Source organism: Sinohyriopsis cumingii, chromosome 7 (genome assembly GCF_028554795.1).
Source record: "Sinohyriopsis cumingii isolate HCF-2022 chromosome 7, ASM2855479v2, whole genome shotgun sequence".
Classification (NCBI taxonomy): domain Eukaryota; kingdom Metazoa; phylum Mollusca; class Bivalvia; order Unionida; family Unionidae; genus Sinohyriopsis; species Sinohyriopsis cumingii.
The window spans coordinates 27,370,938-27,383,611 of record NC_142967.1 but is presented as its reverse complement, the minus strand read 5'-3'; the positions used below and the strand labels follow the sequence as shown (position 1 = coordinate 27,383,611).

Here is a 12,674-nt window from a genome sequence, read left to right as displayed (position 1 = left end):
TCCAATGTCTACACTGCTCAAAGAATATAACAGACACAGGCCCAAGGCAAGTCTCATCCAGTAACTTGCCCTGACTTAAAATCCTCCTCCTTGTGAATGCTGTATTATTTCTATTATTTGAGACCGCTCTAGTGACCTAGTGGTTAGAGCGTCCACCTCGGATGTGGGAGGTCGTGGGATCGATGCCCAGCCGAGTCATACCAATGACTTCTAAAAATGGTACTAACAGCTGCCTCGTTTGGCGCTCAGCATTAAGACGTTAGTGTTAGGACTGGTCGGCCTGGTGTCAGGATAATGTGACTGGATGGGACATGATGCTGTATGTCTGTGGCATGATGCCCCAGACTGCTAGACATCACTTGCTAGACATCACTTTAAACTGCCACACTGCAGACATCGTAATGATATGACTGAAAAATTGTTCAAGCTACGTTAAAAATCCAAATCACACACACACTATTATTTGATACACATCCAGAAAAATGAAATGGTCTATCCATTCAACTTATGATATTGGTCACGGAACCTTGTTCACATTCTGCTTAAGAGTGGTTGACAACCAGTGGGATTTCCAATAGTTGCACAATTTCTGCATGCTCGGGTGGTAAATTTTAATTAATTGTGGAATACACTTCATGTTGATGTAGCCTGTATTTCATCATGATCTATATGTAGAGAAAAGAATTCTTCATGTTCCTCTACATATACATGTATGTTATTTGTAATCATACAGAATCTTATAGTCATTGCTTTGGCATAGTGACAGAACATCCTCATTTTATTATTCATTTTTCATTTTCCTGTGCTTTTTTAAAAACAATTTATATTAGCTTAGAAAATGACATATTGGTTTTATTTAAAGAACAGTCAATGTGCCTGATGATTTAGCATGATAAATGTTTCTTTGTTAACAAGATGATACTCGTCACAACAGATATGAATAATCAATATAAATATACAATTCTATAATATGACAAAATTATTTTCAAACAAATTTAACATTTCTGAGGAAAGATGGTCTAACCTTAGTTGACACACCAACCCCATTTCATTTTATTGAGTGAACTCCCATTTCTGCACAAGAAGCGTTTCTTTCTCAACCACTGGACAGATTTTGTTTTTCCCCCTCCCCACACCCTTTGTTCCACTACTTTTTGCAACTTTAGCTACTACATTTGTTATTGACACCCCTGGGTGGTGGTGGTGACTTTTAGAGTTTTTGAAAAATGTAAATTCATATAAACTTGAAAGTACATAAATGTCAACAGTTACTTCCTTGATAGTGGAAATGCAAGATATAGTGATGTTACCCCCTCAGGCAAAAATGTACATGATATTGCAGGTGGTGGTTTGTGCAGGGCTTCACAACAGTTACCTATAAGTGTGTAGCAATGGACCTCAGGTGGCTTAGTCATAGTTGGGTCATATTCATTAGTTAGGTATGCCAACCTCTTGGACAATGTCAGACAACTCACAAGATACTGAAGCTCAATTATGTCTATACAATTTGTTCCTAATAATGGTTCATTTTGGTTTCATTATAGTTTTGGGTTTAATTGGTGTTATTGCTGGCCGTTGAATAAGACAAGTTTCTACCCAGTTCGTGACTTGTATAATAGTCCTTGAGTGTTTCCAGGCTTTTTTGTAGTGGAAGATCATGGTGAAAGAGATAGCCTGAAGAATGTTTGCTTTGTCTAGTCTGCCAATACCACCTCCTTTCACCTAGTTAATTGCATTTCATGCTTGTCTTGTGTTTGTGAAGTTGAGGTATTTGTTTTAGTGCCTAGTTCTTTATCTACCTAAAAATACAAAATGATTTGTCAGCAGACAACCTTAACAAACAAACTGTATAGAACCCCTTTTACATACCAGACAATTGAAGTGACTTTCCCCATGATTAAAATATCCTTATTTTGAATCACAGTTTGCCAAATTCAGACAAACCACTAATATTTTAAGCATTCCTGTACAATTCAGAACATTGATAATTTTGGTAATTATACAAGCATTTGGAGAAATTAGTTCTGACTTTTCAGTTATAAGACAATAATTAGTAAGTTGTAGAAAAATAGAAAGCATGATATATAAATTACTCCTGGCATTTTCATAAAACAGTGCTCAAAGAAAGAACATTGCTTAAATTTGTCAGTAGCATCATAAAGAAACAAAAATTCATGAGTAATGAAGATGAAGCACAATAAAAGGCGACGTAAATATGAACCCTCTGGCTGGGAGACTTTTCCTCCAAAGATAAGGGGTGTATCCTGTCCATTCCGTCATCTTTGAAGTCAATCTACTTTTTTTTTTTGTTGGAGGGGGGATTATGCTATGTGTAATCAGAAGCAATTTTGAAGGGATTAAAGACATTAATTGATTATGGTCAGATTACTAAAAACAATCATCATTACTTTGTTTGCTTCTGGCCACAGAGTAGGTTCTGCTTCAGTGCCTAAAGTTGTCACTGGACTAAACTACATGGTATGTGTAATCAGATGTAATTTGGACAGTATTAAAGATAGTGATCAGATCTAGTCAAACTCTGGTGGAATTTGTACAAAAGTTCTCTTTTGGATGTACAAAAGTTACATAGTGACACAAGCTTTGGGACCACTCTGGTGGTTAGAGTGTCTGCCTTGGAAGTGGGAGGTTGTGGGTTTGAACCCCAGCCAAGTCATACTAAAGACTTACAAAAATGGTACTAACAGCTGCCTCACTAGGTGTTCAGCATTAAGAGGTTAGTGTTAGGACTGGTCAGCTTGGTGTCAGGATAATGTGACTAGGTGGGATATCATCCTACATGTTTGCAGTATGATGCCCCAGACTGCTAGACATCACTGTAAACTGCCACACTGCAGACATCGTAGCGATATGACTAAAAAATTGTTAAAGCTACATTAAAAATCCTAATCACACACACACACACACACACACAAGCTTTGGCTTCTTATTGAAAATCCTCACTTTATAGATGTAAAAATTTCTGTTCAAATTCTCCTGATTTATCCTAAGTTACCTTCTTCGTTCAGTCACATGTATGAGGCGGTGTGGGGAATAAGGTGAGCAGACAGTTAAAAAAATTCATTTTTGCTCAGTCCCTGTTAGTGACAAGTGAGATAATAAACACTGTTCTGTTGTTAGTATTGTCTTTAGTATTTAGGTTTGCATTAAATCTTTTCATTTGCTTGTAATTTGTAAACTCCACAATGGATTTTTAAAATATTTTGGATGACTCTTCATGAAGTGAAGACTTTTTACAGTAATACTGTGATTGTGGACTCTACATGTACATCCAGGCCTTCTCATTTTTTCCCTCTCTTGTGTTGGGCATGTAGCTATTTCTATTTCTAGTGTCAGTATCTAACAGCAATGTCTGTGGGAGATCCCATTTATAGTTCATATGCAAAATATGACATGCAAATAGGATTTACCCAGGAGATACCCCAACTTCAATGCCTCAAAGAAATCAGTCATATTTCATGTTTGGACATGGGCATGGGGTGACTACCAAGTGAACTTGTTGGTCATATTAACTGCATATATAGGAGACCCTGTTCTATTATATTGTGCTTTCGGGTCAGTGTAATAATGACTTTATTTAAAGAGGGTAACACGGTTAGCTAAGAACTAATCTACCTTGAGGCCCTCATAGAAAGGAATTTATTTATTTTAGCTGCATCTCTGAAGCCACTGGATATATTGGGTTTGGAAGAAGGATATAGAGTGGTCATTTCTAATCTCAGCTGGAATACTGTTCCAGAATAAAGTTCCAGAGTATTGGAAACTTTAAAAAAAATATCCTTATTTGGTTTGTGAATTTTACACTGTTGGGTGGACATGGATTGCATGTATGGCCAGGTAGGCTATACTGGAATAGTGATTGTAAATATTCAGGAGTATTATTATTGGATATCCTATACATTAATTTGGCTTTTCTCACAATTATTTGGTCTTTAATAGGTAATATTTTTAACGAACCAGCTAAAGTTTCCTTGATTTCTTTCTGGATTGATATTAGTCCAAATGCTCTTTTTTGAAGATGTACCAGCTTTCATATGCTTGTATAATTTGAATTACCCCATACTTTATTACAGTAGTCTAAATAGGGTTGTATGTAACTGTTATAAAATAGTTTTCTGTGCCTTTCAGGGAGAAAATGATTTATCTTGCTGAGAAGCCATAACCTTGAATCAACTTTTTTTTTTTTTACTGATATGTTTGATATGTTTAGTCCATGATAGGTTATTATCCATTAAAACACCAAGTAGTCTGTCATGACAGACCATTTTCAAATTTTTATCCTTCCATGTCAGACATAGTTCATCACTATCAAGATTTATCCTTTTTTAATGTGTTGAGATAAGTAATATTTTAGTTTTACCAGTATTTACCACCATTCCATTGCATGTGCACCAGTTATCCAGTTTGTTTAGGGCATTCTGTAAGGAAATTTCCAGTTCATGCTTTGTGTTTTGGATGTCTGACAAGGTTTTGTCATCTGCGTAGAGATCTGTAGATGATATTTAGTCTCTTAGTAAAAGTGGTAGGTCATTAATAAATAAAATAAATAGTAATGGACCTAGAATTGAGCCTTGTGGTACTCCACATCTAATTGTTCCAGGTTCAGACAGAACATTATTTATATTAGCATGTTGCATTCTCTCACTTAAGTATGAAGTAAACCTTCTAACTGTGCTTTCATCACATTGGTTGATTTTCAGTTTCTTTAAAGGGACTTAATGATCCACCATGTCAAAAGCTTTCCTGAAATCTACAAATACAGATACTATTATTCTACCTTGGTCAAGTGCTTGAAGCCATTTGTCAGCTAGGGAGATCAAGGCAGTCTCACATGAATGTTTTTATCAAAAGCCTGATTGATTAGGGTGTAAGAGCAAGTGTTTGGTTAAATATGACATGAATGAGTCATGGACATATTTTTCAGTCAATTTTGATAAGTTGGTTGATGACTTTCCTCTACAATGAACATAAATTTGTTGTACCCTCTATTGAAAAAAATTAGTCTCACAAGGAATCATAAATATAATCAGTGATAAATGTGTCTGCTTACTGGAACAGATACAACCATGTAAATCTCAATGAGAGGCTGGGTACATATATATATATATATATATATATATATATATATATATATATATATATATATATATATATATATATGGGGTGGGGGTACATGCTTAACATATGTTGTGTGATCATTTAATCTGCTGTATTCTATTATTTTTTGTTATCTTGATCCATGAGATAATATCATGGCAATGAGTTGGCTTAGGTTGACCATTTTACCAGAGACAAAAAAAAGAAGACTTAGAGAAAAATAAGTAAAATTGATGAATTATTTCTCCCATGTACTGCATGGATATTTATGTTGAGCATGTGAAAGCAACAGTTGTCCCTTTTGATTGAAAGCGGTAAAAGTCATGCATTTACCAGTGCCATATGATTATGACATGTATTCATCACGATTTAAAAAATAAGAAAAGATGTTTCTATAAATATGGGATATACATACAAAATATATCCCGTTACTTTATCAGGTAGAAGATAACATAATGATGCTTCCAACAAGTAAATTTGTGTCAGGATAACATTCCGGCTAGAAAAGAACAAGAACAGTAAGCTATCAATACAAACTACACAGCTGTGTTTGGCATTTTAATTTGGACTGGTACCTCATGTACATAAAACCAGTCCAAATTATTGTCTAGCTGCCATTTTAATCCAGGCTGGTTCATGGTTATTCCCTCTGGATACTGCCACCATTTCCTTGTCAAAGCCTATGAAATTTGCATTTGATTGAATTAACTTAAACTTCATTAGACCATCAGTAGACCTGACATCAGGCAATTGCCTTCTGTCTTCAACAGATGATTGTGTAATAGCTTCCCTCCAAATTGCATACAGAAGTGACAACAAAGCTGTCTGTCTTCTCTGTTTAGTTTAAAGCTCAGTTTGAAAGCCATAATTTTAGAATGCATAACCTTTTGTCCCTTAAAAGTCATAATTTTTTTCTTCAAGTTAGATTATCATAAAAGTTCTTACAATGGCTGTAAATGAATCGTTTTGTGTTTATGTGTTCACATTGGAGGGATAGTTCAATCAAGATTTGAATAAAATTTATATTAAGTGCCTCATGATTTTCCAGTTCAAAATTGCACAAATTCAAGTAAGTATAAGGTGACATAAACATTTTCTTCAGCCATATTATCTCCATGTTTGGGTGTGCCGAGGTGGTGGAGAGCAATATTTGCAGTACCCAACATCAGTTAATCATTTGTTCATTCTTCTGAAAACCCTATCTCTTGGTAAATTGCTGAATGGAAATGCACCATACTATGCACATTGGTGTTAAGCATCTTAGAGGGAGGGCATTATTTTTGTACCCATCCCTTTGAGATGATGTGAAGAAGTCAAAGGTTGAATAAAAAAACATAATGTGCAAATTACCATGACATGTTTGAGTATTTTTTGCATGAACTTGATACATGCAACCATAGCAGAAGGATATGTAACATTATAATAGATTTGACTTAAAATTCTTGGGTCCATGATGGTGGGGGGAGCATATAATAAGTCCAGGGATATGCAGCCATGGAAGTGATGTTCTAAAAAATATCTTAACTGAACCACTTGAAAGAGAAATGGATACCTGAACAGCATGGAACCTGACTATAAATATGTTTTACTTTTAATGACAACAGTCTCATTCAAAAGGATTACTCTCTATTTTGTTAAACAAATGGTAATTAATTGGCATTGTTGTTCACTTGGAATGCTACAGATCTGTTCTTAAAATATTTGACAACATTTTCTTGTATACCAGTTGATTATGCATGGTATGACTTTATGTAATGTCAGTGGACCTAATCGCCAGTTCATTAACTGTACATCTGTAGAGAACCTAGCTATAAGGCCAGTACATTAACTGTACATCCATAGAGGACCTAGCTATAAGGCAAGTTCATTAACTGTACATCCGTAGAGGACCTAGCTATATGGCTAGTTCATTAACTGTACATCCGTAGAGGACCTAGCTATATGGCCAGTTCATTAACTGTACATCCGTAGAGGATCTAGCTATAAGGCCAGTGCATTAACTGTACATCTGTAGAGGATCTAGCTATAAGGCCAGTTTATTAACTGTACATCCATAGAGGATCTAGCTATAAGGCCAGTGCATTAACTGGACATCCGTAGAGGATCTAGCTATAAGGCCAGTGCATTAACTGTACATCCGTAGAGGATCTAGCTATAAGGCCAGTGCATTAACTGTACATCCGTAGAGGATCTAGCTATAAGGCCAGTGCATTAACTGTACATCTGTAGAGGATCTAGCTATAAGGCCAGTTCATCAACTGTACATCTGTAGAGGACCTAGCTATAAGGCCAGGTGAGCTTGTGGTGGGCCTCTTGGTCCATTCTGTATCATGTATAATATGCTAACAGTTGCTATGTACAACTTATCAAAAGCACAAATTTTATAGAAAGCATGCTGGTGCAAATATTTTTCCAATTTCTTTTTATATAATTACAAAGTGCTGCAAGATATTGGCTACTATTGCTAAAAATGTAAAAACCTTTTTACAGAATGTTAAAAACCTTTGTAGAATAATTTGATAAAAAGTATTGTAACATAAAGGGCATCCAGATTTTATTCAATTAATAACAGTTGGCTATTAACTATGTTAAAACTTTTAAACTGACTTTATCATGAAAAACGGCAGAAGTGGAGCTTTAAATTACTTCTGTTCAAAAACCACTCAGGTGAATTTGAGCAGATTTGACAGAAAGCATCCTGGCATTAAGGGCTTATATATGTGTTGCAGATCCACTATCAAATTTGAATGAGATTTATGAAAACAAAATCTTAAAATGTCTTTTCACAACTGCTCAACACACAGATGCGATAGGTTGTGGGTTTGAACCCCTGCTGAGTCATACCAAAGACTTCTAAAAATGGTACTTACAGCTGCCTTGCTAGGCGCTCAGCATTAAGAGGTTGGTGTTAGGACTGCTCGCCCTGGTGTCAGGTAATGTGACTGGGTGGGACATCAAGCTACATGTCTGTTTCATGATGCCTCGGTGCTAGACATCACTTTAAACTGCCACACTGCAGACATCGTAGCGATATGACTGGAAAATTGTTAAAGCTACATTAAAAATCTAAATCTCAAACACACACACACACACAACTGCTCAACAGAATCTGACCAAATGATCCTATCATGAAGGAATTTCAAATTGACAGTATTTCATATTGAAACAAATGATAGCTGTCTGCCTCTAAATGTGGCCAAGTTAAAAAAACAAACAACAGAAACCTATTAAATATATTTTGATAAACTGCCTGCCAGAATTTTGTCTGCATTGACAGATGGCAACGTGTTATAAAAGCGCTGTCAATACAGAACAAATGATGATAATGTGCCACCAAAAATGGGTGTCACAAAAACAAAGAAACCGTGAAACAATTGTTTTTATAACATGTGCATCAGTAGCATTGGAAGCTTAAAGAGAAAGCATGACACTGAACCAGATTTCTTGGCCAGCTGCTCTTGCTTTGGGCTGTTTGGCAGATGTCAGTTTAGATGACCAGTCTTGGGCCTTCTTGTGCCTTTTGCTTTGCAGTTATCATACCTTTGTCACAGGTCTTTGATGCATTGTGCATGTTTGCAGTTTATTTGATGCTGATGTCACTGGATTGGAATCTTGGTGCATGCTGGCAGATCAGACTGTGTTGTTTTTCCTACTGATTACTGTTAATGAACTGCATCAACCCAGATCTGCTGGTGCATTATGCAATGGCAGATCTGGATCTGTGAAGTTTGCAGTTGGGCTAAACTTGTAAGCAGGTATAAACAGTACGTTAAAATGCAGACATTTGAATTCTCTTTTTTCTTCTTCTTAGTATTTTATAATTATGAATTATGAATATCTGGGAAATATGCAACAGAAAGCAATCCAAAATGCTTAGTAATTTGGTTATTTCCATATAACTTTTGACAGAAATCACACACTGTGCTCTGGAATCTCAGAGGCCCTATGAAATTCAGCTTTTAAATTTTCCTGCTCATGACCTAGTGTGGGATAAAAGTGCCAAACCAGCCACAGGAGAAGGCCAAAGCTTCACAATTACACTTTGGAGAAGACCAAAAGAAGTGGTCATAAAAGGAACAAGCTATGCTAGATTCTGTATTATTGATTGCAAAGCCTAATGCATCCCTTTGTGCAGTTTCTGTGAAAGATCTGAGATACACAAGATCCCTATAGGATCTGACAATTCACTTCCATTGCTGCTGCTTCCTTTCAAATTTTATACCCAGTGAAACGGAGGAGATCTTTATTGACTTAAATTTCTTCCAAGCTTCCATTTACCATGCTTAAGTGTTTTTTTCTTCAGCTCGTTACTCCTCTGTGATCCACACCTAATTTAGAGTAAGTTACATGTATGAACAACTACAGGGCTATCATGCACTACAAAGGGAGTAATGTGTCTAGCCTAGAGACATATCACTTTTGACTTGGTGCTTAATTATTAATGGAGACAAGGATTTGGATGATAGCTGCTTCATGTAAAGTCTTGTTGGAGAGTTGTCTGTTCTTCCAATAACTTTTGGTTTGATTTGAAGCCGATAGATGTATACAGCTGCATATGATATGCCCATCTTGCAGACTTTTGGATACATTAGGTTCTGTGTTAGTATGCATGGTTAGCCATAGTTCATGGTTGACCAAATACAATGAATATTAATTTGATGTGATGTTATGATTTTAGTGGGTCCCATCATTAATTATGCACGACTGTCATTATCAGTGCTATTGGAAGTCACTGTACACTGTAGAGAGCATTTGCAGTTGCTGATTTGTCAACATTTGGTCTGAGAAAAGTCAATCAAGTAGTGTTTAAATAGGGCTATAGGGAACATGGTGTTCGTTTCATTTATTATTTATATACAGAGAAAGATCCATTATTGAATGAGGTGATCATTTGGGACTGAATATGAAAAATTGGTCTGCATAAGGTAATTTACTGAATTAAGTAATTTTTTATAATGCACAGAGCTTGGGTCAGTGAATAGTTTTAAAAAAAAATGCACTTTCACTCAGGATTAGATTGAAGTATATGAACTATAATAATAGTTATTGATAGATCTCGAAATTGCAACAGCAGAACCCCCAAAATAGGCTGAATCACATGCCGATAGCTGGATCCACACAGTATCTTGTAAGAACTAAAAGTAATGCAATCAAACTTTATTAGCCTGCTTTGAGGGAATATGATTTGTAACAAAGTGATCCTCAACCAACCACATGCTTTTTGAATTCTAAGGGAGTAGGGTTTTAAGTATCTTTTTAGTTGCATCAGTTTGAAACAGTATTGTAAGGTCAGGTTCCATGCTTCATAGTCTTTGGATGTTTGTTTCATTTCACATTCCATTGATAAAATTTAACTAAAGTTTGGTGTAGATATAATAAATCAAATTTACATTGCTGAATCTTTAAAGTTTAAGTGTAATTTAATGTTGACATGGCTTCTTGAAAATAAAGGGAATACCCAACATGTATTAGATATGCATTAATAATTTTAAAATCACATTTAGCAAGCCCTGACAAACTATTTTGTTTCTCATAGCATCCCAATGACTGGAAGCCTAACAAGCTTTTTGTTGCGATTTTGTGATCTCATTCAATTTGAATAATTTTTATTTTATCACAAGCTGTAACTGACATAGAATGCCATACAGCTGTTGCCAGTGCAATGTTAGTCACTACAAGGGAATGTAATTAGAAGAAGAAAAAATAATAATAAAAAAAATCATTTTGTCAAATGAATACAAGGCCAGCATGTGTGATGAAATATTTTTTTCTCTCAAACCTTTTAACAATAGATGCAAATTAAGCCTATCCCATTTATATTTCTGTCTCTTTCTAGTTATTATCTATGTGCATATTTAAGGAAACAGAAATAAGTACATATTTCATACAGTTTGTAGTTAACTTCAAAGGTAACAAACACAGTCTAACACAATGTCTTGTTTATTTGGTCGTAAACCTAGTGCAGTGCCAATCTGTTTTGTTGCTGATCCAGTTTCATTTTAGGATTCAACTCTTCCGGAATGTACAGTCTTCCATTTCTCTTTTCATGTTTCTATAACTTATGGGTAAGAAATATTGGTAAAAAAAAAATGAAAACAAATATTGACAGAAAATTTCTTCAGAGGCTTTCCAAAAGTAGGTTGGCACTGCAGTAAACTTATTAATTAAAATACTAAGCCGTTTTACTTTTCTAATTAACTGAAGTAACTTCTAATCTTGAACTTCTTGTTAACAGGTTATGCCTCTGGATCAAGACAGTAAATCATGAGTTACATTGTATTTATCCCTAGGATGGTAGTTATTTTTATCACCTTTTCTAGTATGCGTTTTGCAATATTTACAATCTTTTCATTATCTTTTTTTTAAAATCTAGTCTTGATATAATTTTAATTATTATCAATGTACATTTTATACTTAGTGTGAAACCAGATTTTAGCTGTGTTGGTCATTGAACCATGCAATCTTGTGTGTTGGTCTGTCTGTACAAGCACAGATTTGGCAGTAATGATCTTTGAGTGAATATATTTGTTTGCAAATGAAGTTCCAATTACATAAGAACAGAAAAAAGTTAAGAAATTTCCAATTCCCTGGTCTGTAAAAAATCTGAAGTATCTGACAAGCAAACTTGTTCTGATGTGATTTAGATGACCTGAAAATGACTATACCATTGTTGGATTATTATGATAACCATCCTCATGTCAAAAAGCCAACAGACACCAGTTTGCTAAAAGAAATTTGGACTTTGGCTGATGAAGTCATCATTGTTATCAGAGCTTTAAAATGACTTGATTGATAAGATAGCTAATGAACTAAAATTCAGACATAAACTGTTTGGCTTGTGACAGATTATTTAGTCAAGGAACAGTTTTGATAGTCTTGTATTTTTGGTTTTAACTGCACGTTTAATAGATTATTGGCTATATCATGTTCAGGAAATGGGAGGTAAGTGCCTCAAACAAAAACAAAACAAGGCAGCTGACCTGTGCTGGCATGAGTGGGTATCAGACTCACAGCCCTTGAATTATGAGTCTAACACTCCACCAGCTGAACTAAATGGAAGCAATCAGACGTAGTGCCTGGAGTTATTAATATCAATTTGTACGAATTTGATTGAATTTGTGGCACAATTTGTGTGCATTTTTTATCACAGAATCTTGGAATTCCAGTGAATCCTGTAACTGCACCTCCAGTACGGACCTTGCACATGTCTCACATTGTATTTTGATTTGTGTCTGTTTTTTCATCTAGTGGCTTGTCTCATTTATAAGAGACAAAGGTTTGATTAGCGAAGAAATCACATTTAGGTTGATCTTACATTCTGAGTTCACAATTGAGGTCAGTATGCACTAGGTGTAACTAACGGTCACCAGTTTGTGGCATAACTGAAACAGTACATCATCAGACCAGTTAATCTCATGAACAAATTACATGCCGTTAAAGGATCACACACACACAATTTGATCCCAGTAGAGTGTCAGCTCCTTTGCTGAATATTTATTGCTTTGAATTTACTATATTTTTGTTAATTATAAATCAAAGCCAATTTTATATCTTTGTAT

At 35.3% G+C, this 12,674-nt stretch overlaps 1 protein-coding gene across 13 annotated transcripts in view; it reads left to right on the top strand.

Moving 5' to 3' along the window:
- LOC149794932 (nucleolysin TIAR-like) overlaps nucleotides 1-12,674 on the top strand; it is a 250,754-nt gene that overhangs the window by 92,563 nt on the left and 145,517 nt on the right. The window contains exon 2 of one of the 13 annotated variants that reach the window (XM_089964592.1): nucleotides 11,351-11,409. The exons of 11 other annotated variants lie outside the window; for them this stretch is intronic. In XM_089964592.1, the coding sequence (XP_089820718.1) occupies nucleotides 11,380-11,409 (30 nt within the window). In that variant the 5' untranslated portion in view covers nucleotides 11,351-11,379. Of the gene's footprint in view, nucleotides 1-11,056; nucleotides 11,181-11,350; nucleotides 11,410-12,674 lie in introns of those variants that run through there. One more of the 13 variants, XM_089964591.1, reaches the window with a different exon arrangement.